The sequence below is a fragment of the Larus michahellis genome, chromosome 12, assembly GCF_964199755.1.
Source record: "Larus michahellis chromosome 12, bLarMic1.1, whole genome shotgun sequence".
NCBI lineage: Eukaryota > Metazoa > Chordata > Aves > Charadriiformes > Laridae > Larus > Larus michahellis.
In genome coordinates, this window is record NC_133907.1 from 3,754,288 (window position 1) to 3,778,530 (window position 24,243).

A 24,243-nucleotide genomic window follows, 5' to 3' on the forward strand; every position below is an offset into this window, starting at 1 on the left:
CTCCACTGTGTTAGATGTGGGGTAGATGTCCACCAGCTCGCAGTAGCTGTTGCAAAGCCAGCTCTCCTCTGCGTTTTGAGCTGCCGCACCCCTCATACACTGAAGATGTCTTTCTGCCTTGTTTTTCCCTCCAGTGCCTTTGTCTTCCCCTCGCTCCCTGCGCGTCTCTGAGCTGAGCCACAACAGCATGAGGCTGAGCTGGAAGGCGGCCCAGGGAGCCACGCAGTACCTGGTGCTCTGCTCTGCAGCCCCCGATGGAGCAGAGGACTATACAAGAGAGGTAGAGTTCATGAGAATAATGATAATATCATTTTTTCTCTGTCTGGGCTGAGTTTAGTTCTGGCTCTAACCTTTGTGAACCAGTATCATGTGTTTTAAAAAAAAAAAAAAAGGTGTCAGCATCGTTGCCAGCAACATCTTTCATGCAAGATTTTTTTTTTTTTTTTAATGCTGTATCTCAGAGTGATTTGTAACTGTGAGGATTTCACATGGGAAATTAAGGCACGGGGAGAGAACTGACTGCCTCACGGGGCCCTGGAAACCCAGGCACCGAACTCACATCTTTGCAGCCCCAAGTGTAATTGCTGTATCCTTGAGGCATAAATGTCTTTTCTAAGTTTATCTTAAAATGTTAATTGAAAATTTGTTAGGGCGCTTTTTGCTGAACTCTAAAAACAGATCTACAACACTGCGTAATGATAAACCAGTGCTCGATAAATGGAAAATCCTTAGACACCCAAGAACCCTTTTTCATGTGTGCATTTTAATGAGTTATATCTGGAGTACCTGTAGAATGAGGATATGAATTTAAAAAAGAAGAAAAAAAGAAAGGGGCGGGGGAACATGTATTGCCTCTGACTCAGATTCCCCCCCCGAATGCACAGCAATAGGAGCAATTGCAGGATGGGGTTCAAAACAGAGCAATTTATGCTTATACTCTGCTTTCAGTGCTTAATTGTGGGGTTTTTTTTTAAGATTCAGAACATTTGAAGAGAGATCAATATTTAAAATTTTATTTTAACACATTAGAGCATTTCTGCAGTTACCTGACCCACTCGCCGTAAGGGTGCAGTGCCCTAAGGCTACGGGATGTCTGCAAAACGAGCATCAAAATGTTCCCAGCCTTTTATAAATCTGTGCTGCGTTGTGTGCAGGCTCCTGCAAGTCTCCGGGGTGCGTTTCTGCAGCGAGCAGAGAGCTGTGGCCGTGCTGTGTTAGCGGCAGGTGGCAGCAACCCGGCTGCCGTGGGTCTGCTCGCAGCAGGCGGCGCTTCTGCAAGAGCTTTCCATGTGTCTGAGCAAAGTGGGGTCACATCTCTCAGATGCCCCCTGATCCACCCCAGCGTCTCTGTATAAGGGTCTTACACCTCTGGAGACCGGGGTAGGAGAAGGTGATGTGTAACCCCCAACATGCTTGGTGTCCCTTGGGAGGAGAGGCAGAGCACTGACCACTGGAGACCACCTACCCAACTGGTGAAGTTCCAAGGTGAAGAATTGCCCTCAGTGTAACCAGAGGGACCTTGACCTCTATCTCTGTAAGGTCTTGCTCTGTTGAGGGCATTGGTGGGTACCTCACAACTGAAGGGTACCCCAAAACGTCTCTCTGTTGACAGGTGAAGGTGGCCCAGCCTGAGGTCCTGCTGGACGGGCTGTCGCCCAGCACGGAGTACTCGGTCGCCGTGTACGCGATGTATGGAGAAGATGCCAGTGATCCAGCCAGCATCCAGGAAACCACCCGTAAGTGCTTCTGCTGCTTACTGAGTTGTTATTAAACACTTAAGGCAGGAGAGACACGTTAAATGAGGTGCTTCCCATATTGTGCGTGTGGCTTGTAAACACGCTGCCTCTTCCCTGCCTGATCTTAAGTGAATATTGGTCCCTGAGGGGTTTTCTAATTACATGGTGAGCTGTGAAAAAAGGAGTGATTTTCCCCTGGTAAGAAAACTCCTGAAAGAGCTGTTCCCTGAGGTCTTTGTTGTTTGGGAAGAAAAAGGGAATTTTTTGGCTGTTTTTTCACCTAAAGTGCAGGTAGTCTTTCATAACGTCCCACAGACATGTGCGGTAGTGACAATAAAAAGAATATTTTCCCTCATGGTGAATGAATCTTTTAGTTCAAGGCGGGGTCATTTTCGAGTGCCAGGAGGCAACCGGTAGCATTGCCTTCGTGCAGCCTGTGAAACCCGGGAGTGCCGTCACTAACTGTTGTTGCAGTGGCCTTGAGTCCTCCTAGATACCTGAGCTTCTCTGAGCTCAGCCACGCGTCCGTCCGAGTCAGCTGGGAGGCTGCGTCTCCGGCCGTGAAAGCTCACCGCGTCGCCTATGTTTCTAGCAGAGGGAGCAACCCCGGGGAGGTGAGTCCTCAAGGGGTCGGTGGAAGGAAAAGAAACTTGGGAGGTCAGATACTGCCCTGTTCTCCTTCAGCTGCATGGTTCAGGGAGGGCTTACGGGCACTTTGCATGCTGTTGCCACCAATGAGCTAACCCCTCTCCTAATGTCCTCATGCTCCTCTAATACTCATACAACTCCTCCACTGCAGGTAGAGGTTCCTGGCACTGCAACATCCACTGTCCTGAGACCTTTATCCTCCCTCACCCAATACTTTATCAGTGTCCGATCTACATATGATGAAGGGGACTCATTTCCAATTACCGGCAATGTCACCACCTGTAAGTAGGGGAAGGAAATGCTTTTGGTCCCGGCAACAGGTGACAAAACTGGCTTGTGTGTGTCTGAACTGGGGTATTTTGAAGACTGGCCCCAACAGCTCATGTCCAAAATCCTTGCACAAACCCCAGATGACTGTTGTTGTTTGTGTGTGGAATACATCCAACTGCCTTGTGCTTAAAATGAGTAGGAAGGATTAAAGGAAAAAAGCAAATGAGGAAAAAAGCATGATGTACCGCTAACCTCTGTGTCCTTGAGACCCCTCCTGGCCTTCTCCCCTTTACAATACTGACGTGACACGTGTCCTCTCCACAAATGAGATAATCTTCCTTAATTAGGGTTTTAAAAACTGTTTGCCCCTCTCTGTCCTGATGGCGGCTGTCATATGGGTCTGAAGAAGTGGAAGACAGGCCCGTCTCAGACAGCCGCCTGGTTGATGTTTTGCTCCCCGACCATCTGCTCCCCACCTTGGCTCTGACAAGGCGCTGCCAGTGCCTGCGCTTCAGCTGGTTTTCCTTCTGCATCCCTCAGTAAAGGTCCCCCCGCCGCGGGCGCTGAAGGTTACCGAGCTCTCCGGGAACAGCCTCCGACTGCAGTGGGAAGCTGTGGCTGCCTCTGATGTGGTTGTCTATCAGATCAAATGGAGCACAGTTGGTGGAGAGAAGCCTCAGGAGGTAGGGGCCCGTGCACAGCTCTGGCAGGGCTGGGTTGGCTTTGTGCCTGCTTGATGGCTCTGAACTCACCTGCGAGAGTGGCATAGGGACGTGCAAAGCTATTCAGGTTAATATACTCAAGAAATCTAACAGTTCAGCACCCAGCTGAAGGAGCCTATGGAATAAGACAGGGCCTGTCCTGGGTCTGGCTCTATTCAACGGAGCTGTCACCTTGAGGGCTGGGAGGGACAGGGGGACAGCAGGGCTAGAGTCCTACAGGCTCTGGGAAGATTGCAGAAGTGTTCTGGAAAATCTCAAGGATGACATTCAATAGGGACAAGTAGAAAGTATTAAGCTTAGGCAGGAATAATTAACTACAGGTGTACAGGATGTAGAACAAAGAGCTAAGAAGCAATTCAGTAGAAAAAGATCTGGGGCTGCAGAGAATCACCAGCCCACAATGTCAAGTTGTTGTGGAAAAGACAAAGATAATACTCGAGTATTTATAGCTAGGGGTATCACCTCTAACACAGGTGAAGCAACTTTTGCTTTCCTTAGTGCTAGTAAACACCGACTACTTTTTGGGATGCTGCAAGGTACTCCAAGAAGGATGAGGTCCAACTGAGGAGCACACAGAGGAGAATGACCAGAGACAGAGCTGGTGCAGGAGGGGCAGGGATGGACCAGGTGACCCCTTCCACCTCAAGTCCCCATTTTCAATGAGTGCAAACAGCAGTTGAAGTGGGTTGAATATACAGGTCTCTCAACAAGGCTTCACATTTGGGCTGGAAAAGGAGCATATCGGGGCTTCTGTCCCCAGCACACCTAAAAGCTGGAAACAGAGCGAAAGGGTTTCATGTTCAGGGAGGGTTGACTGCCTTGCGTCAGGGCATTGTGATTCTGAAGTAGCTGTTAAATACAACTTGGCAGCAATACATGGGCATCTACTCTGCATTAATCAGGGCTGGAAATTCGCCTTTGCTTAGATGTCTGCAACTCACAGCTGCCGATTTTGTCCCCAAAGCCCAGTGCTAACTCATTTGTGCCTACGGGCAATCTGTGAGACAGACACTTGGATGGCATGAACCAGCTTGGGGGGATGCCCGGGAACTCGACTGACTCATTTCTTCCTTTCTCGCAGCTCTCCATCGCTGGAAATGTGGCAACTGCTGTCCTGCCAGGCTTGCAGAAGAACACCGACTATAAAATATCCATCTGGGCCTATTACAAAGATGGTGCTCGAAGTGACACGGTTTCTCTTCAGCACAGGACCAGTAAGTGATCCTTGCTCGGTATCCATAGCCTAGGGATAACAAACAGGGCACGGGATGCCTCAGAACCCATCACAGACCAGCAGCTCAGATCTGGTCATCTCCAGCTCTGAACCCCCAAACCTGAATGTCTGAAAGTGGCTAGAGATATTTACCTTTCCATCTTAAAGTGTTCTGAAATCGTCCTGAGAAAAATAGGCTGGGCAAACGCGAGCAGGCTGCTGCCCTCACAGTGTGTTTCATGTAGAATACATTGCTTCCCTCCCCCCCGGCTTCTGCAGAGTTATCGAGCCAAATGAATTGGCTTTTGGTAGGGTGTTCAGCTGCACGTGCTGCCTAATGAGTGTTTCCTGTTAGTAAAATATTTTCTGTTGAGGAGGCTGAGGATTTCGTCAGCTACGTCACTGCTGAGCTGTGCTTCATCTGAGGGCGCTTACAAAAACGAGAGCGAATCCTGCGGGCAGACTCTGCCTGGAAGCATTATCTGAATCTCTCTTTGTACAGGCAGGAGATGAGGTTAAAAAGTGTCACTCCCAGAGGTCCTCTTAATTAATATTGCTCGTGTAATGGCTTTGTTGGCAGTGAACAGAATACAATTCATTCAACTGCAGCAGTCCTCTCCTCCTCCATCTCTCAGCTCTCAACCTCCTTTGCAGAATGAACTCGTTTGGGCTGCTGTCAAGGTGATGAAGCTCAGAGGAACCGACAATCTTGGAATAAGAAGTTCAGATTTTATTAATAATGAATAGTAATAACACTTGTTTATAGAAAGCTACCTCAGGCAAACATCAAGAAGCTGCATACTGACAAGAAAAAAATAATGGATGAAAGCATCCTACAGGTATATAATTATAAAGGGACAATTAGAGCTGCTTAGAGGCTTTGGAAAATGAATGGCTACATTTTAAGCCATGAATTACGAAACGTCCGAGGAGCTCCCTCAGCCCACTGCAAATGGCATGTGATGGTCCCTTCTAGGCATACTAGAACAAGCTGGTCCTTGCTGGTGTTGGCACCCTGGTGGGACATGGAAGGCAATTGGACTTCTGCTTGTCAGCTGCTGTCCTTGTGCAGGAACAAGGATGCTTTAGGTATGTCAGACTTTGCTGTGCTGCAGGAAGAAAGCGCTCAAAGAAATCGGGTGTGCAGCTGGGCAGGCAAACTAGAGTCTCAGTGCCTGGGAGCTGCTGGTCAGTTTGCCTGAGGAGTCAGGATGGTGCCACAGACTTCTCAGGGCCAGCATTTGCATGTGCAATCAATGTCTTTGATGGCGATTCTTTCTTTTTAATGTTTAAAGTAAGGGGTGCCCACAGGGTAGAAGTGGCACAGGGGAAGGGATGGATGATGGAGGCAGTGCTGGTCTTGGCCACTTCAGAGGAAACTTGGGGATCCCAGCAAATTGAATAAGGCTTGTGCAATGGATATATGGGAAGGCGTGGCATCAGGCAGGACTCTGGGAAATTCTGGGCTATGGTTATACTTCAAACTATCTCAAGCAAAAGCTACCATCTTGTACTGTGCAAGTACAAGTGGATAGGGTGTCTAACGGGGTCAATCTACATGTCAGAGCTGGTGAAGGACAGTTCATTCAGCTAGAGCATGACAATCTCTTATGTTATCTGGAAACCCCCAAACCCTTGGTTTGATTTTTATGAGCCCTCTCCACCCTAACTTTCATCATAAAATGAAATTCTTGGGGCTGAAACGCCAACAAAAGGTACCTAGTTCTCCTCAGGACGGCAGACTTTGGGTTGCAACCTGGTGAGCAGCAGTCATCGGGCTGTGCTGAAGAAAAACAAAAGAACGTATTAGAGGAGGTTGAGAAACCACTCTTCCTTTGATCATTGCTTTTCTTTTTTCCTTTCTTGGCAGCATCCCCCTGTATAGGAATAGCTCAAGTCATGAAGTTTCTCTTAAAAATGTCTTGGTAGAATTTGCAAGAAACACTGACTTTTAAGGGCAGTGGCTGAAGTGAAACTCAGCAAGAAGCACAGGTAACACAAGCTTCTCTCCCCATCCTTCATCCTCCCTGGAATACTTTCTTCTTTGAAGGTTAAGGGAAAAAATGCCAGGTCAGAGTGATGCTGTTTGCACGCTGGTTTTGTGAAATGGAACCACGTTCCTCCCCTGGGGGTGAGGTGAGAACAGCAAGTTCATCTTATTCAGGACCACTAATCCCTCTTGCCCTACCTGAAACACACATTTCAAGGCCAAGGGACCCTGCAGACACCAGTCCCTCACAGACAATAGGTCATCAGAAACATCATCCTCTTTTATAAAAACCAAAACCATTCATCACTGTGATGTGTTATCTGGTAGCCTTGAAATGAGGTTTCTCTTCCTCTTGGCAGGCAGAAAATTTGTTTCAAAGTTATGGCTTGATATTTATCCTCAACATGTGTATGAATTCAACTTAAAATGGCTGAATAGCTTTAGCTGGAAAAGGAACAAAATTTGGAGAGAGTGATATGGTGCAAGTCCCTTCTTACCTTCTTCTCTAGCTCAGGACTAGAGAGAGAGAGAGGGTGAGAGAGAGAGTAAAAATTACTTCAGGAGTTAAGATGTGTACCTGGAAAATCTCAGGTCCTCAGTCTTTTTAAAAAAAAAAATAATTATTTATTTGTACATTTAACTGTTTACATGGATTGAGATCATTGCAACATAAATAATTGAGATGATACCTTCATTTCATCCCCACCACCAGCACCAGGAGGTCTGGGCATCCTCCTTAGGAGGAGGGACCCCTCCTGGCCACTGTGCTCATGGGAGGGCTCGCTCTCCTTCCACCAGTCCAGTATCTCTCTGCCATCGCCTCACTTCTGTATGAGCCTGAAACCCAAGCAAAAACCTGGTGCCAAAGGGAGTGCTTTAGTTGTGCCAAAATGCATGGAGCAGGTGGAATTTTTTTCGATTCTTAATCCTGACTAGGGAAAGAAAGAAAAAGTTTAGCACTATTTTTCAGTACCCCAGTTAAGCAAACCTCTCTCTGCAGACTTACCAAGAGGCGGAGCAGGAACAAAAGCACGCTGATGTATTTCCCAGGGATAACAGAACCGTTAAGTTGTGCTTATCCACAGTTCTGATGTTTCTTCTTGTCTCTCTGTTGTATTTAGACTGAAGCCTCCTTTGGGGTAGGAGTTCTCCTTTCAGTACTTTAGTGTAATTGTCAAGTGTAACAGAGTCTTTAACCTTGACCAAAGGCTCTACACAGCCGTCATTTGTCATATTAATAAACAGCCTCAGTGGTACTCCAAACAGATACAAACCTTTCACGCAAGCTAGTGGGAGTGCAGAAGATGCTCTTTGGGAGAGGAAGCTGCTGGGACATGGAGGTGCTGCTGAGCAGCGATCCTTGGATCCTTGGAAGGTGCTGGAAGGGGTGGTTTTTGGTCCTGCTGAGAAGCAGACAGGGACCTCTCTTTTGGGCTGAGGGGAAGTTCTTTCATCCAGGCTGAGGAAAAGGAGCTTGAACAAAATGAAACATTCACCTGTTAGTTCTGGAGAAGGATATCGGGGTCTGTCTCTGCCATGGTGTTTCAGGATCAAGGCCCTGAGGCAGCGGTGATGTGAAGGAGCATGGGAGGGCGTGTTGGCAGTCCTTGGTGACACAGGGACTCTCCCCACAGCTAAAGGGCTGTGACATGACTCAGGAACCTGCATGCAAGGGCAGCACTTTAAGGTCTATTGTATCTGTAATGGAATTTCAGCAGTGTAGCAAGTTTTTCAAGCTGTCAGTTGAATTTTGCTGTCACCATCCTTGCCCAGCTTAGCTCTGATCCTACCCAGAAATTTAAAGTGAAGTTGCATTGTGTCCCAGGCTTACATGTTAAGCCACCATATCCTGCTGTTTTTCTGAATCTCAATTGTTTGCTAACATGGGCTTTCCCAGGCAGTGGGACAAATGGACCATGCTGCAATAGGACAGCCCACGTAGTGTGTTGACTCTGAAAGAAGTCCTTCAGCTTAGGTAAGATGAGACAAAAATTAGTAAATATGGATTCAGGAACATCTTCTTCACGAATTTGGCAGTGTTACCCCTCCCCATACTCCCCATCTGCTCAGAAAGCGTCTCTTGGAAGTTTCTGCCACCGGGGCAGAGCATGCGAGTGTGTCTCATCCTCTTCCATGTGAAGAATGAGAGCAGTTTGAATGGGAACTGCTCCTGAAGCTGGGCTGAGCCACCCTGGCTGTCTCTGCACTGAAGTGGATTGCAAGGTGCTTACTTGCCCCATTCCTCTCGCTAAGCTGTGCCAGAAGCATCTCCAGCCTAGGGCTGATAAGTGTCTTCAAGTTCTTTATCCAGATCCTCAATGAGCTCTTCCTACCAGAGCATACATTGGAAATAAAAGGGATTGAAATGTGGGGAAGAAGCTTCAACTCATGGCAGCGAGGGAGAAAACATGACCTATATAATCATCGCAGATGAATATTTTGATGGAGCAGACTCCAGGGTTTTACTCTTATTTGAAAATGTGCCTGTGATGCTGGTTAGACCCAAGAGCAAGCAGCCTGGGATTCCTCCTGCGGAGGAGCAGAGGTTCAAGAGGTAATCGAAGGCACAGATGGTGTCCCCTGTGTCAGAGATGCTTCTTTCCTCCTGGGCAGCTGTGGGAGGTGACCTTTCCCCCGGCTGTCAGATCGATGCCGTCAAATTCTGACGGGCCTGGGGGCTTTCCAGAATAAACCCAACTCAGAAGACTTTCCCTAACTTTCCCTTTGTTCACTTAAACAGAGTCTTCACTTACCTCAGCTGAAGGAAATAGCCACTGCAGCAATGCAGACGTATAGCACAGCACTAATAATAGTGCTGCTGAAGTGACTTTACCTCCCACACTTGTTTTCTTCTCCGCTTTACCTTGCGGTGATGCACGGCAACAGCCTCCAGCCTGATTCAGCTGCCAGCAAACTTGGTTCAGCTTCGGTAAAAGTAAGCTCATTTTATACAGAAAAGGGAAGGAGGATCAATGAAGATGCAAATGATCTTCATTCAACCTGTGCTCTAAGGTCACTCCAGACTGTGCTGGGTGGGCAGAAGAGCCTTACAGGTAAAATTGCAGAATAGAAATCTCGGAGCTCGGGTGTGTGTCCTTGACTGTCTTTAGGGCTCACCCATAACTTTTAGTCTCTTCTGAATAAAATGCTTCCTTTTCTATGTCCAAGACTTCTGTGCCTTCACACCACCATTGGTTCAAGGCCAGACACACGCATTTATGCAGAGCAAGAAGCTGGTTGGAAACAAGCTCCAGGAGTAGAAGATCCCACGCTCTCGAGCCCCTTGTTTGAACAGCAGATGGGTTTAGCCCAATCTGCCTTTCTCTTACTAACTCTCAGCCCCTGCTCAGCAAAATCACTCCGGCATAACAGCTTCTGTGACCAGGTCCAGTTTGCTACGCAGCAGGACCCCAGGGAAAGAAATTCATTTACATAATTAAAAATTACTCGGCTTTGGTCTCTGGCAAACTCTCTTGTGGCTGACCGCAGCTCAGCCCATCGCCTGTTTGGGATTCATCCATACATCGCAGTGCTGGATCCGAAAAGGGCTCAGGCACTGCACGTGCTCCCCTCCTCGAGGCTGTGGGTGTCCGTGTGAGAAGCACTAGACAAAACTGTTGTGTGCTGGCTGCTTCAGGGTTTTTTAGAATAGTTTTAAAACAGAAAGAAAAAGATGGAATTAGAAATTGTGACGGATTAGCTTTGAAGTGTGATCCAGGTTTAACCAGCAATCAAGGTGTTTGTCCAGTGTATCTCCAGATCTTTGATGAAATTCAATTGCAGTTTGGGTCTTTACAAAAGGTACCTTTTAGCGTTTGTCCATGATATATACAAAGGATCTCTTTTCCTTGTGCTTCCAGGGCTCTTCCCTCCTTCCAAGATTTTTTTACAGGTCCTAGGATCTGAATTGTTGAACGCTTGAGTTGTACTGTGCTGTACATGGTCAATCCTCATCCCTCCACAATCTGTTTTCTCTCTTGCCCTGTCCCCAAGGTGACGAGTGCTGCTCTGTGCGTTGGTTAATGCTCTGAGCGTTGCTTCAGCAGAGCACTGAAGCATTCAGAAATGGGCTTGGAAGCAAGTGCTGCTGGCCCTGTTTATAGATGTTACTACCTGCCTTTTATGCCATTCACCTTTAATCCCTGCCACAGATTCCCGGAGCCCACCCACCAACCTCTTCATCGACTCCGAGACCCCCACCAGCCTCCAGGTCCACTGGACCCCCCCCGATGGCCGCATACAACACTACAAAATCACCTACAACCCTGTTTCTGATGCTGGTGCTCAGCAAACAGTAAGTCTCCAGCTCCCTTGTAGGTGACAGGCCCTGGACCAGAGGGACATGGGGACAATTGCATGCCCAGGGGAACTCTGCTCAATCCAGTAGGGCTTACCATAAGGATAGTTCGCAGGACTATGAAAACAAATCTCTTCCTCTGACTTGCTGGATGTTGCTTTGTGAAGAGGACCTCCAGGCTTCTTTGCGATTAGGATATTTTTGTCCGTCAAAGCTGCTAATGATGCAGCTTTCTCCCCTCCCTGAACTGGAGTGAGGAATTGTCAGAGGCAGAGGGGCTGAGGATAAACCTACTGCCCCTCTGACTTAGGGAGGTTAAACATTAACCTTTTAAAACCCAGGTTCTCTATGCAAACCCAGGCTGGTTTCCATCTTATAAGGCACTTCTGACCCATTTGCATGGGGAATACTGGGTTCTTTACGTAGGGGAATATTCTTCCCTTGGACATGGCTGGTCTGATGGCAATGCATAGCCAGGCTTCCTCAGCTTGCTTTCACCATCGCCTGAACTATGCAGGGATGATGCCCTGAGCCCCTCTGTCCCGGGACTTGCCACTAGAACCCCTCCATGTAACTGGGGTGTGAGTAAGAGCTATAACAGGAAGCCTGCCCAAATGTTGGGCTCTTTTTCTACCCCACTGTAGATCATGGCTTCTGGCAAAAGCAGCAGCGTGACCCTGCAGTCACTGCTGCCTGATCGAGCCTACAAGGTGGTCGTTTCTGCCATCCACTACACGGGAGAGAGCGAGACCACATCCACAACGGGACGGACGGGTAAGTGTATCGGTCAGAAGGTGCATGTTCTTCATAACCTTCTGTCCATCAGTCTTGAAACAATCTCTGTTGGGGCAGCAACATCCTCACTCACACTGTGGCCAAGGCCAGGGTTTTGCTCATCAGGGCAGATGACTAGCCTTGAGAAAGGAAAATTCTGCCTCAACTTCTGCACTCCTGTCCATGATCTGCAATTCCAGGATGACGGGAAAGGGCTGGTGACCACCCGGGTCTTGAGCCAGGCATTGTCATCCTGAATACCAGAGCTCACGTGTGCATTGCTTTCTCTTTCAGCTCCTGTGTTGTCTAAATTCCCTTCAATACGAGGATTCTTTCCAGCTAAAACCGAAGGTAAATCAGCTCCTATGAAGTCTTGCTTTGAGCTGGGTTTTTTTTTGGTAACAAATAGTACAGCGTGGACTCTGCGGGGCAGGCAGGAGTGGGAATGTCATTTCTTGACAGATGCCTCTGGCAACCGTCCAAGGACAACCAGAAACCACATAACTTCGTAAAATCCAAGAGACTGATAGGGGTTTTAGAAGATTTCGGCATAATTTGACCAAAATGGAGCAAATGGAACGACTACATGTTTTAAATTAAAGTTCCCTGTAAAGTCCCTTATTAAATTTAATGAGCATATGTTCTCATATGCTGATATAAAACAAACTATGAAATGGATTAGCGAGAAATGTTGAATTAGCGGGACATAAAAAGTTGTTAAGAAGCAAATATTAGAATACAGATATTGTGGCAGTAATGCCTTCCCCTGTCTATTGAAATTATTCTAAACAAAATTTCAGTTTTAAAATGCGTTGAGGGAAGCCGCAAAGGAGAAATGAAGCAGATTAGATGGGAAAATTTTAGTTCATACTCGACAAAGAACATATGGGACTAAGTTTTCAAGTGGCTTATTGAGGAAATCCACAGGTGTTTGGACCACAGTGGAAAAGTCCTGTGCGCTTGCAAGTAGAAAATAATCCTCCTGTAAGGTTGATGAGTCACCTTGTAGAATTTAATATAGCTGTTTGGCTATGACAGCTGAAAAGACAATAGGAGAAATATTAAATTCTGTATGTTTTATAAAGTAACTTTGTTTAAGAAATAGAGAGGATATGTAATAATGCTGGGAAAGCTGTCGGATGTGCAGTAAAAGACTCAAATATTGGTATGTAACAGAATTATAGAGAGAAATGGTCTGACCTTGCAGGAGCGAATGTTTTATTGTATTATGAATAACCGCATTTGGCTGGGACTTGGGGAGAAAAACAAAAAACAAAGAGAACAACAAGATCCTTCCCCCCAACTCTGATATGCTTTGTCTAAGCTGAGCACTGCCGGATCAAAGAGCTATGAGCAATCCAAGTGCCTTCAGCTGGGGAAGGAGGCGAGAATTGCCAGGGACGTCAGTGAGAGGGACACCGGGGACTGGGCAAGGCTCAGAAGGAGCTCCCTGACTCCCAAGCAAGAAAATCAGATACCTGGTAAAAGGGCAAGTTTATAGCCTGTTTATATGACTTTGAGGGGATTTCTTTTTTTTTTTTTTTTTTTCTTCTTCATCATGCTTCGGTTCTGAGCGATGCTTCACATTTGCAAAGCTGGTTGGTTTCTGGAAGGGGAAGGGAAAGAGCCGCGTATATCTTGTAGACATAAGTCAGATCATCTTGGATGCAGGACATTGCTGCACAACCAGGGGCTGGTCAAGCTCAAAGAGACAGTTTTGAGGCTCGAGTTTCGGTAGCTGATTTCTTACCTGATTTCCATAGATGCCTTCATTAGTTTTATACCCAATGCTAGAGGACTTACGGTATGTACGTGTAAAACTATGCATTACGTTGAATAATGGAGGTCATGGCAACTTGTAAGTCTTTTGTGCTCTGACTCTTGGCTTCAGCAGTCCCATGGCCACCAAGGTCATAGGTTTGGGTGCCCTTTCTTTCATGTGTGTCTTGATCATGAAGAATGTCATTGAAACTCCTATAGACTTAGGAATCTCAGGTGCCTCAGGGAGGGTAAGTCACCCCCTTTAAATGTTTTACACATTTGACAAAAGTTAGGTATGGAAAATTGGGGGCCCTGCTTTTCTGATGAGGTATGAAATGGCATTGATGCAAGAATAGCAACAGGGAGGCTGTAACAAAGCCTTGATATAATGATCTGCTAGATTCTGTTATACCGCTGACCTAGAAAACCTTTTATGAAACAGCTCATCTTGTCAAGTGTCCTTGGTTTTCAGGGACATTTCTCATTTTGCGTCAAGCATTCCCTTTGTCCCAGCTCCATCTGGCATCCATCGCCTGGGATTTACATGGCAGCAGATAATTGAAAGAAGCATTCGTGTGCTGTTTTCTAAAACACCCCCTTACCTGAGGCTTTTAAATGGAGAGTGCTCATAACCATGGTGCCTCACATTCCAGCTTCGCCTTCCAGCCTTTTCTCCTCTGGTTTTGTCTCCTGTCCGGTGGCATATTAGAGGATTCACCAAGGGAATTTCTGAAAGGCAAACTGCAAAACTGCATCAAAACTCTTTGTGTTTCCCTAAAGATTTCAAAAGCCAAAATCTAGGGCTGAGATATGTATTTTTGCTGTGCGTATGTTCCGTTTCAGGTACAAAATTTGGTGCTGCAGATATCTTTTGGTATTTTATAGCACCATTAAGGTGCACCTTGCAGTAAAAGCACTGTTTAAAAAAAAATAGTGTTTTGATGTCTGTTTTTAAAGAGAAACTTGCAGAACATGATGCTCCCTTGTATTTCAAATTGTAAGGTGCCAGGTGAGTTAGTCAAAAGGAAGCAATCACGACGATGTTTTATGATGAAAGACAGTATTTTTATTTTTGTGATGGGCAAGCCAAGGAACAACCTTTATGTTTGCATAAACATAAATTCTCTCCCTCTTTCCATATATATAAAAACAAGGTTAAAGGCCAGGCTTTGAATTAAGTTGTAGAATATTCTAAGTTTTGCTGTGTTTTTCCGTTGCTCTGCCTAGAGGAGCTGTGTCCATTTTACTTCCATAATCCCCTACCGTCTTTTTTTCCCCTAATGCTTTTTCCCTTTTAATTTCTTCTCGCAGCCTGCCCCACCATCAGCTCCACCGAAGGCTCCATACGAGGTATAGTAGCATATCGAGCCCCAGCGGTGCTGGGATGTGAGTGTGAAAACACCACCTGGTCTTGGCTTTTGAGAAAAGTGCAAGAGCTGAGCAGGGGCAGTGGGAAATGGTTTCCCTGTGCTGAGGGAGAAGGGAGAAGTCTGAGAACTGAAACAGGAAAATACCCTTTACCAGGTAGAAGAATATTCTGCGCTCACTGGATTGGCATGCCCCTGCTGTTCCACCAGCTCTCAGCTGTCAGTGCTTAATGCCGGGATTTTCACCGGCCTTAAGGAAGCTAGGCTTCAAACGGCTGTTGGATTTCAAGAGGATTTCAATTCCTAACTCATATAGGCTCCTTAAAAAAAACTTAAGATCACCGAGAGCACCTTGGCATGCCTTAGAGGAGGTACGGATACCCAAGGAGCTCTCTGCAGCCAGGCTGTATGGACTTCACTGGGGTAGCAAGTTCCCGTTTCTCCTCTCTATGCCGTAACCCCGTTCATGCTGTTGGAGTTGCTGAATGTAGTTGTTACTTTATAAGCAGAACTAATTGCTTTCCAAGTGATAACACTTACAGCTTTATGATTTGGGTGAGGCTGAGAAGCTGGCCTCAGTTCTCAGCTCTGCTGTTACTCCGTGGGTGAGTGACTTCATCTCCGCTCTGCTCCCACCCCTCACCCTCGCAGCTCACGGGGATGTGCATCCCCGCCCGGGGGGGCTCTGGGTGCTCTTGCCCTGTCCGTGGATGCAGAAGCCAAAGCAGTCAAATCATAAAGCCACAGCAGATGCTGCCCTCTCCTCCTCCACTTTTACAAAGGTGGCAGGAGTAGACATTTCCTGAGCAGCTCGCTGAAACCATTACATGGCTGATTCACGGTATGATAATAATATGAGCAGATTACACTATGTTTATGATTATGACCCAAGCCTCATTTTCCGTCTTCACACTAGAATATTTTCCGCATGTTTTAAAGGAAGTTCCAGTGCCAGAAGCCCCATATCAGAGATAAATGGCTCTCAAGTAGGTTGTTTCCTTTGGCAAACTCCCTAGAACTGTTGGGGAAAAAAAAAAAAAAAAGGCAGGAAAAAAAAAAGCTCCCTGGACCAACCCCCAGGAGAAATTAAAAACTCAAGCCAAGAAACTGCAGAAGATTGTAAACGGTGAAGGGGTGAGGGAATCCAGACTGAAAGGACGTGTTGTAATGAAGTTGTAGCCTTTCCGTTTGCTGAAGAACGAGCTATCTCCTTCATCCCAGCCTGCTGCAAACTCAGATAAACTAAAAAAAGAATTCCAATTGCAAGATCTTGTCTTACTGAACAGAAAACTGAAATGAGAAAATGACTGGGAGCTTTAATGATGAGCTGGGAGAGTGAGATGAAGCTGCACGAGCCAGGGAGGCGATGTCGGAGATGTCAGGGGAGAACCTCTGTGGACCACATAGGGCAGGTCACCCCTGGGTGTCTTGTGAATATAGAGAAAAATGGAAATGCTCGTATTTTAAAGTTCTTTCCTAATTTTTCTAACTCTTACATATAAGGCATTTCAGAGCGGAAATAATTCTCTCTCTCTGCTAGCAATTACTGGACTGATTCCATGTCTTTTGAAGATAATGTTTCTGCATGTAGTTGAAAAGGAGAAATTGCTGGAGTAACTTCTTTCTCATTTGTTTTTCCTTCTGGAGATTTGAAAAGACAATTGTGAAAGTCTCCGTCTTTACTCTACTCTTCTCCAAGAGGAGAAGATTGCAGCAGATGCGTGCAGAGGGTACAGACACCAACTGTTTTCCTTGGCTGCCACTGGTGGAGTACACTCCAGGTTTCTAGTGAGGTGGCACAGCCCTGCCAATGTCCATGTTGCTATGGCATTTTCTCCTATTGCCGTGCTAGTTTGAGGCTAATTCTACCCTCTCTGCAATCACACTTTTTTTACACTCTTTTCTAACCACTTATGTTTCTGTTTTTCTTTCTGTGTTCCAGGATTTGATATGATGGAAGCTTTTGGCTTGGTAGAGAAGGAATATGCCTCCATTAAAGGCGTAGCTATGGAGCCATTCGTATTCAGCGGTTCCCGTACCTTCACCCTCTTCAGAGACACTCAGCTCACCCAGAGGACCAGGTGGGAGCGGAGCCGTGACCGGCGTCATCCTCGCCGTCGGTCTGATGCGTGCGCGTTAGCCATGCTCACAGCAAAGGAGGTCACCGATTCGCGGAGGAATGATGGGGCCCCACTGGCCACTTCAGAACGAAATGATAAAGATGATGAGATAAATCAAACCATAGGTAGACTGAAAAGATTGCCAGAGTATTTTTCCTTAATATATTGAGAAATTAACCCCTGACTTTCCCCAGGGTGGGAATGGAATATGTCACGCAGAAGTTAAGGGGATATAATAGGGTATTCATTACATTTTTTTTGTGCAGACGAACGTTTTCACAGTGAGGTTTTTCCTTTTTGACAAAACTGCTTTTTCCAGCAGTGTTAGTTGCTATGATGGACATAAGGATCGTGTCATGTGTGGACACTGCACCAGTCCTTAGGCATTCTGTCCACAACCGCGTGCGCTTCAGTGATGGCAGTTTGAGGTCACATTTTCATCTTCCATCCCTTCTCCCAGCATCTGTGGTTTGGAGACAGATCTTTGCTTTAGAAAATACTTGCCTCATAGCTGCTGTCTGCAGCTGGGTCCTTATTGATGAGAGGGAATAGCCACTGACTCTGGGTTGTGACTTGACCCTGTTTCGTTGCGTGTGAGGCTTCTCTGCAGGGTCCCAAGCGGGCCAGGTGGCTCCCATGACCTCACTCTTTTTTTATGATTATAAATCAGGAACAATCTGATTCCTGACATTCAGCGCTACTTTGTTTAAAGCCTAATTACCAAGGCACTGGCTCAGTTTAATCTTAGTTAAAGAAGCAAAGCTTCTTAGAGTAAACAGAGTGGGGGAGTTTCAGAGAACTCTTTGGTTTAAATTCTCAGAAAATTATGGGCAAATCCCTTTGTTCAGCTGGTACATATGCCTTTCAAGGACATTACTCCTTCAGAAACAGAGAGAGAAACAAGAACTTGACATTACTTATGAATTAGTCCTGAAAAGATGCTTGATGAGTTGTGTATGTGCCCATGCAAATGGGTCCTGTTTCAGATTACGGATGCATTTCAGGCATAACCAATTTGACCTTCCCCGTTGCCTTCTCTCCTCTGGCCGCTGCTCCTGCCCCATGTGCTCTGGCGGGTTTGGCAGCGGCTGCGGAGGGAGCCGGCTGGTGCCAGCAGCGGTGACGGTCATCGCTGCGTGGTCGTGGGTTCCAGCCCTGAGCCCAAACTTTGCAGCTGGGATGTGGGGACCCAGAGGGACATTTCTGTGGGCTCTATGCTTATCCCTGAAGGACACTTACACTAATTCCTGCCAAGGCTTAAGTATTTACCCCATGCTACGTGATGACCATCCCTCCTTCTTGAAGAGGAGACTTGGGAGAGCATTTTGGAGCCTGGCAGGGATGTTTTGTAAGCTACCACTGGGGTCTATTTTGAAAAGCATTAAGGCTGCACTTGCTGTGTCTTGGCATTCCCCAAGGGGTCTCTGGCATTGATGGACTGACACCGACTGCTTCCCTTGGCACGAGGGGAAGGACCTTGAAGGCTCATCACTCAGCACAGGCTTCAACAGTCTGAGAGTGATGCACAAGACAGGGTCCAGGCTCTCTCCTGGCATATCATGCTCACCTCCCGGGGGTGAAGCTTTTCAGGCCACCCTGCCCAAGAAACACCATGGGTGAGCCCTGTCTGTAGGATGGTCCCTACTGGCTCTTGCTGCGTTAAGCCACTGATGGGTTCTCGGCTTGTCTTGTTGCAGTGATGTCCACCTCTTTGCCATCCCGCCCGAGCACACCATCAGCATCCTCCTGCGCCTCCTGCCCGAGACCCCCAAGGAGCCCTTCGCCGTGTGGCAAATCACAGACGAGGACTTCCAGCCCCTCCTTGGTGTTAACCTTGACCGTAAGGTTTCTTGTTGAATACATTAACTTCAGGTATTTGCATACATTTCTCCGAGCAGCAGAACTCATTTTGGTATTCACTTGGAAAGTTTTAATCTTTTCATGTTCTTGTTATACAGCGACGGTTTTGGGGAAGCTTTGTTCTTGCTGCCAACCTTGCTTTTTAAATGTTTCCTAGTGCAATCAAAAGGCATATTTTTGTTTTTATTCTACTTGTGTCATATTCTTTATCTTTAACATTTTCTTTTGCACTGTTTAGAAGTATTTCATTATAACATCTGAAGTCTTTCACCATATTTAAGCCTATTTGTTTACTATTGTTCAGTATGTGGGTGAAATCAATTTCTGTTTTAATTCTAAGCTGTTATTTGTCCTATTTTCCCTGTAGCCAGTAAGAAATCCTTGACCTATTTCAATCATGACTACAAGGCTGATTTACAGGAAGTCTCCTTTGACCAGCAGGAAGTGAAGAAGATATTCTATGGGAGCTTTCATAAGGTCCTTATCACGAGAGGGAGAAATGTGGCTCATGATCTCCCTCCAGTCTGAGAGTATAATGCCATCAATGTGTATTGTTCAAAGTGAGCAGTGATTATACAGATGCTTTGCATCCAGATTGCTAGGGAACTGGCAAACCTATTCGATATGCCGAAGTTCATGATTGTAAAGCATTCAGGTTCGTCCCATGTTCAAAACATGATTTCCACTTATTGTTTTATTTCCTTTCCCCTTAGAAATGCCAAAGCTGGGGGGGGTTTAGGTCTTAATAATCAGGAAAAATTGAAAAATCAAATTTTTTTTTTAATTTGGGATTTTGGTGACTATTTAATGCTGGAAGGGAGGGAAAAAAAATAAATCTAGCTTTGTGAGAAAGCCACCTTATTACTCACAACTGAGTTTTTTCAGCCATCTATGTCCTGAGAGAAAAGGTGTTCTGCCCAAATGAGCAATGAGCACTTTCTATCGCTATCTGTAGGCAGTTTCATTATTCATCTAGTTCCGAAGACTGAATTATTTAATACTACAACTCCAGAAACGCTTCTCCCAGGGAGAAGTGAGGGGAACATCAGGGAAAAGTGCAGTGTTGCACAGCAGACACAGCACATACTGCAACTTATTCCTGAGCCCCCCTTGATCCATTTGCTCATTAAAACCACACCACTAGATAAGGCAGCAGTGTGGGAGTTGGGCAGAAGGCATTATTGTCTTTAAAAGACTCCTCCATCTCATCACGGAGCTCCAACCTGTCTCTTTCCACCTGCCGCCCAGGTGCACGTGGCCGTGAGCCACTTCAAGATCGCGCTCTATCTGGACTGTAAGAAAATTGCAGAGAAACCTATCAACACCGTGGGCAGCATCTCCACTGCTGGCTTCATCATGCTGGGAAAAGTGACCAGGACCAGAGGACCCAGGAGCGGGTCTGCATCGGTGAGTCCCCCGGGTTTGATTTCCCTGCCCTGCTGGAGAGTGGAGAGGCTTAAATTTGGAGCTGACTGGGGTGGGCAGATGGAGAGGAGTGCCACCTTGCATCATTCTCTCTCCGAGAGATGTTGTGACGCACGACCGTGTCCTGATCCCGCTGATCTCTGCGATTTTAATGAGCTTTCCTGGCGCGGTGTTTCTCCCCCTCGCCTCCCACCTCTGTTTGAGGTCTGTGATCAGAGGCAGCTGCCTCAGCCTGTCCCCGAGATGCCTTCAGCTGGCCGCATCATCTGGGGACCGGGAAAGCACCGAGATGCTGAAGCAGATGGGAGGGTTTGGGAATTGTGTCCGCCAGGGAAGGTTGAGCACATCAGCTCCCACCGAGGGATATCGGGAGATGCCGGTGACTGAAGGCAACAGGGCTGGCTGCGCCTCAGGCTCCAGCGTGTTTGGGCTTGCCTATCTGCATGCAAATGATAGCAAAATAATCTCCAGTTTAGAGGCTCTTTTTCAGCTGCTACTTGGAAAAAAAACCCACCAACCCAAACACTCGGTGCCAGCCTGCGGGTATGTCCTTCCTGCATTGCTTTGCACTGCGGAGAGCCCGCTCCCTGCGAGAGGAAAGAATAAGGGAAAGCGTGGGCTCGGTGTCCTGCCCTGTGACAGCCCAGTGCACCGTCCCAAGGGCTAAAACACCTGTGTGGGTGCCCTAAGGGCGAAAACACTGGCATCGCCTGGCGGTCTGTTGCCAGACTTACTCCGCAAAACACAGTGTTATATCTGTGCAGGATAAGGGGCAAGTTCATCCCCCGCAATGTGCTAGTGGGACTGCAGAAAGTCATTCACGACTTATGTGAAGCTCTTCCTCCACGGCTCTGCTTTTAGATCTAGGAGTCCAGGGGAAAACAGCGCATCACTTGAGTTACCACTTCCCTTGCCTCAAAGCAGCGCCGTAAAATCAGTTTTTCCCGTATGCCTCCCCAACTGCAAAGAGAGAAGCAGAGGTCTGGGATATACCAGGGAAAAAGCAGTCGTTGGAATCGCCTGTGAGACGTGGGGTATAACAAACCAGAGGACAGTGCGGTTCAAGCAATATGTACTTATTTCCTACATAAATTCTGTGGCAATTTGATGACAAGCCTGTGGCCAGCAAGGCAGGAATCTGTGCTTTCCTTGTCCCTCCCAAATTCTCCCTGCCAGCAGCTTAGTTAGACAGATCCAGCTGAGTAATGAGCAGCTTCGTGCTGTCCCTACTCCCGTTGCCTTTCAAGCCCAGCAAAGCTTCATGTCTTCCACGGCTCTGCTGCCCTTGAGAAGACAGAGCATCTCATTATGGGTTATCGTGGAACCTTTTTTAATTTAAGATAACTTTAAATGCCGCTTGATCTCCAGGGCTCCTCTATATCCATACGCTGCATGTCACACTCCCCGGGCTGTGCAGCTTGCTCGTTGTTAAATGCATGGAGTGGAAGGAAAAAAAGATGAGAAATGGTGTCAAGGAATGAAAAAAAAATATCTCTGCCTCATTATTTTAGTTTGGCTTTGTGCAGTGTGTGCTCCTTTGTTAATCGGAATGGGAAGATGTGGAAGTTTTGAAGGATGTTGTGAGAGAGACAGGTTAGGGGTTCTTGGGAGGGGACCGCATCTGGCCTGGGAGATGCTGCTGCCACATCTGCTCTTATCTCCATGCCCCCATAGGGGAGCAAAGCCAAGTTTGCTTTCACGTTTTGGTGATGCTGAAGCCCAATTACTTGAGAACCTGACCGTTGCTGCTAGACTGTGAGTAAATTGGACACTTGGCTTTTGCTGGTGTGAAGCTGCTCGTTGACTTGCTCAACAAGTCAACAAGCAAGACCTGAGGGCTTGTAAAACACTCAATGGCCAGGGGTACTTTTCATGTTGTGGCTTTTTTGGGGAAAATTATAGTTGGGACTACATGGAGGAGTCCTGTCAAATCATCAATGAAAATTATTTTTAGTGCTTGAATGTCATGACCGCGTGTGCCAATGCTACTTCCTTGTCAAACTCTCTTTTTTCCACAGTTCCAGCTGCAGTCTCTGCAGATCGTGTGCAGCAGCGTAGGGGCAGAGGAAGACAGATGCTGTGATCTCCCTGCTCTGGTAAGACAAGAGGAACTGCTCTGCTAATTGACATGAGGCTGGGGATGACGGAACAAGTCCATGGCACTGATGTGACACCGCAAATGATTTTGATAGACTCAAGAGGGAAAACGTGGGGTTTTTTTCCCTTTTCTCTTGGGAATAACATCTGTCTGTTCGTTAGTGAAGGGAACAAAACTGTGTTTGCTTCAAAAAGAATGAAAACTCCAAATCCGGGCGCAGTGTATATCCCTCCTGTCATGAACTCGTCTGTGACAGCAGCCCTGACAGTCCTACGGCTTTGCCGCCACCTTGGCCCTGAGTCATAACACCCCCCTGCTCTTCCTTTCACGTTCTCTTCTCAACACAGAAAGTTGCTTTGTGGGGTGTTTAAAAACTTAGCTAGGAGAAAATAACCTTCCAGTGTGAGTTATGCAAACTTCAGGCAGGGTTGGTTCGTTTTTTTTTTTGGCTAAACTTGTTATTTGACAGAAAAATAAAGCACTCAATTGCTCACAGAAATCTCAGTGGAGTAAAGAAAATTTCTGCTTTTTTCCAACTGAAAGACTGAATTTTGAAACACTGAAAATGTTACCAGTGATCCATCCCGCTCTTGCTATGCAGCTGCTCATGCCACTTTGGATCGCTCTCGTTTCAGAGGGACGAGGAGACCTGCCCTACCTTAGCTCCTGCCTGCTCTTGTACTTCTGGCCGCCCGGGCTTGCCAGGACCTCCAGGGCCCCCTGTAAGTCCACCCTTCCATACAGGGTACTGCTCGTACCGGTGTTGCTTCGTGTTGTTTGGGCATGCCAGGCATCAGGATAACACTCCTGGGGCTCCACGAGGTTTTAGAATCATAGAATCGTTTAGGTTGGAAAAGGCCTTTAAGATCATCAAGTCCAACCATTAACCTAGTGCTACCAAGTCTGCCCCTAAGCCATGTCCCTCAGCACCACGTCTACGCATCTTTTAAATACTTCCAGGAATGGTGACTCAACAACTTCCCTGGGCAGCCTGTTCCAATGCTTGGCAACCCTTTCTAGTGAAGAAATTTTTCTTAATACCCAATCTAAACCTCCCCTGGCACAACTTGAGGCTGTTTCCTTTCGCTCTATCTCCGGGAGCTTTGTTGTCCTCCTCGTGCCAGGGCAAGGCTGAGAGGTGTCCTTGAGGTTTCAAATACTGATGAAATGGGGAGGTGTCGAGTTGGCAACGCAACAGCTGCATCTGGGAACAGGCTGAGCAGTTTCTGGTGCCACGTTCATCCTCTTAGGAGAGGAGGATGGGTCATCCTTGGTGCCTGCAGAGATTTCATGGATCAGAGGCTCTGGAACTCTTTGCAAATGACAAAAAAAACACCACCACAGAACCTTCCTACCTGGTTTCTGTGTTAAGTGGGAGCCTTGTAACTGTCTGTGTGGGTGGGCAGTGTAAGGAGGAGGAGGAGACTGCAATTCTGTCTGTCCCCAAAGCTCTCTCTCTTTACAGTGAATGTGACCTGCAGGAAATGGGAGGGAAGTGATAACAGTCATTAAGTATGTAACATGCTCAGGGATAAAGGGCAAATGCAATATTTTGCCCTATCTACTATGGAGGCAGGAGAGTCACCATGGGCTTAAATTGTAGGAGGGAATATTCCAGTTAAACACTAGGAGCAGCTATCAGAAAGTTTGCATTTTGAAAGTTTGGGGAAAAACCATTTTATTTGCACAAGGCAGCCGAAACCTGACAACGTGTCCCGAGCACCCCTTTTCAACCACTCCAGGTGCTTTGCTCATGGAAAATATCCATTAAAGAACCATTGGCTTCCTTGCTCAAGTGAAAAGGTTTCAGATCACCCTTTGCATTACTGTGGTTTAACTGTGAATTCAGTTCCACGCTTTGCTAGGAACAGCGCCTCATTGCAGAGTAATTACGTGCTCATTCCGGTGGAAGTTTAATTACATAGCACACTCCACTATCACAGTTTGCTTCAGTATCTTAAG

At 46.8% G+C, this 24,243-nt stretch overlaps 1 protein-coding gene across 4 annotated transcripts in view; it reads left to right on the forward strand.

Annotated features, from left to right (window-relative positions):
* COL20A1 (collagen type XX alpha 1 chain) overlaps window positions 1-24,243 on the forward strand; it is a 53,306-nt gene that overhangs the window by 16,345 nt on the left and 12,718 nt on the right. For 2 of the 4 annotated variants that reach the window (XM_074604716.1, XM_074604717.1), the window contains exons 13-28: window positions 135-280; window positions 1,613-1,736; window positions 2,211-2,350; window positions 2,536-2,665; window positions 3,195-3,337; window positions 4,458-4,590; window positions 10,731-10,873; window positions 11,521-11,650; window positions 11,945-12,001; window positions 14,723-14,761; window positions 16,721-16,859; window positions 18,596-18,738; window positions 19,126-19,235; window positions 20,007-20,165; window positions 22,202-22,279; window positions 22,917-23,003. In XM_074604716.1, coding sequence (XP_074460817.1) covers window positions 135-280; window positions 1,613-1,736; window positions 2,211-2,350; window positions 2,536-2,665; window positions 3,195-3,337; window positions 4,458-4,590; window positions 10,731-10,873; window positions 11,521-11,650; window positions 11,945-12,001; window positions 14,723-14,761; window positions 16,721-16,859; window positions 18,596-18,738; window positions 19,126-19,235; window positions 20,007-20,165; window positions 22,202-22,279; window positions 22,917-23,003 — 1,901 coding nt within the window. The remainder of the gene's footprint in view (window positions 1-134; window positions 281-1,612; window positions 1,737-2,210; window positions 2,351-2,535; window positions 2,666-3,194; window positions 3,338-4,457; window positions 4,591-10,730; window positions 10,874-11,520; window positions 11,651-11,944; window positions 12,002-14,722; window positions 14,762-16,720; window positions 16,860-18,595; window positions 18,739-19,125; window positions 19,236-20,006; window positions 20,166-22,201; window positions 22,280-22,916; window positions 23,004-24,243) is intronic. The other 2 variants (XM_074604718.1, XM_074604719.1) reach the window with 2 other exon arrangements.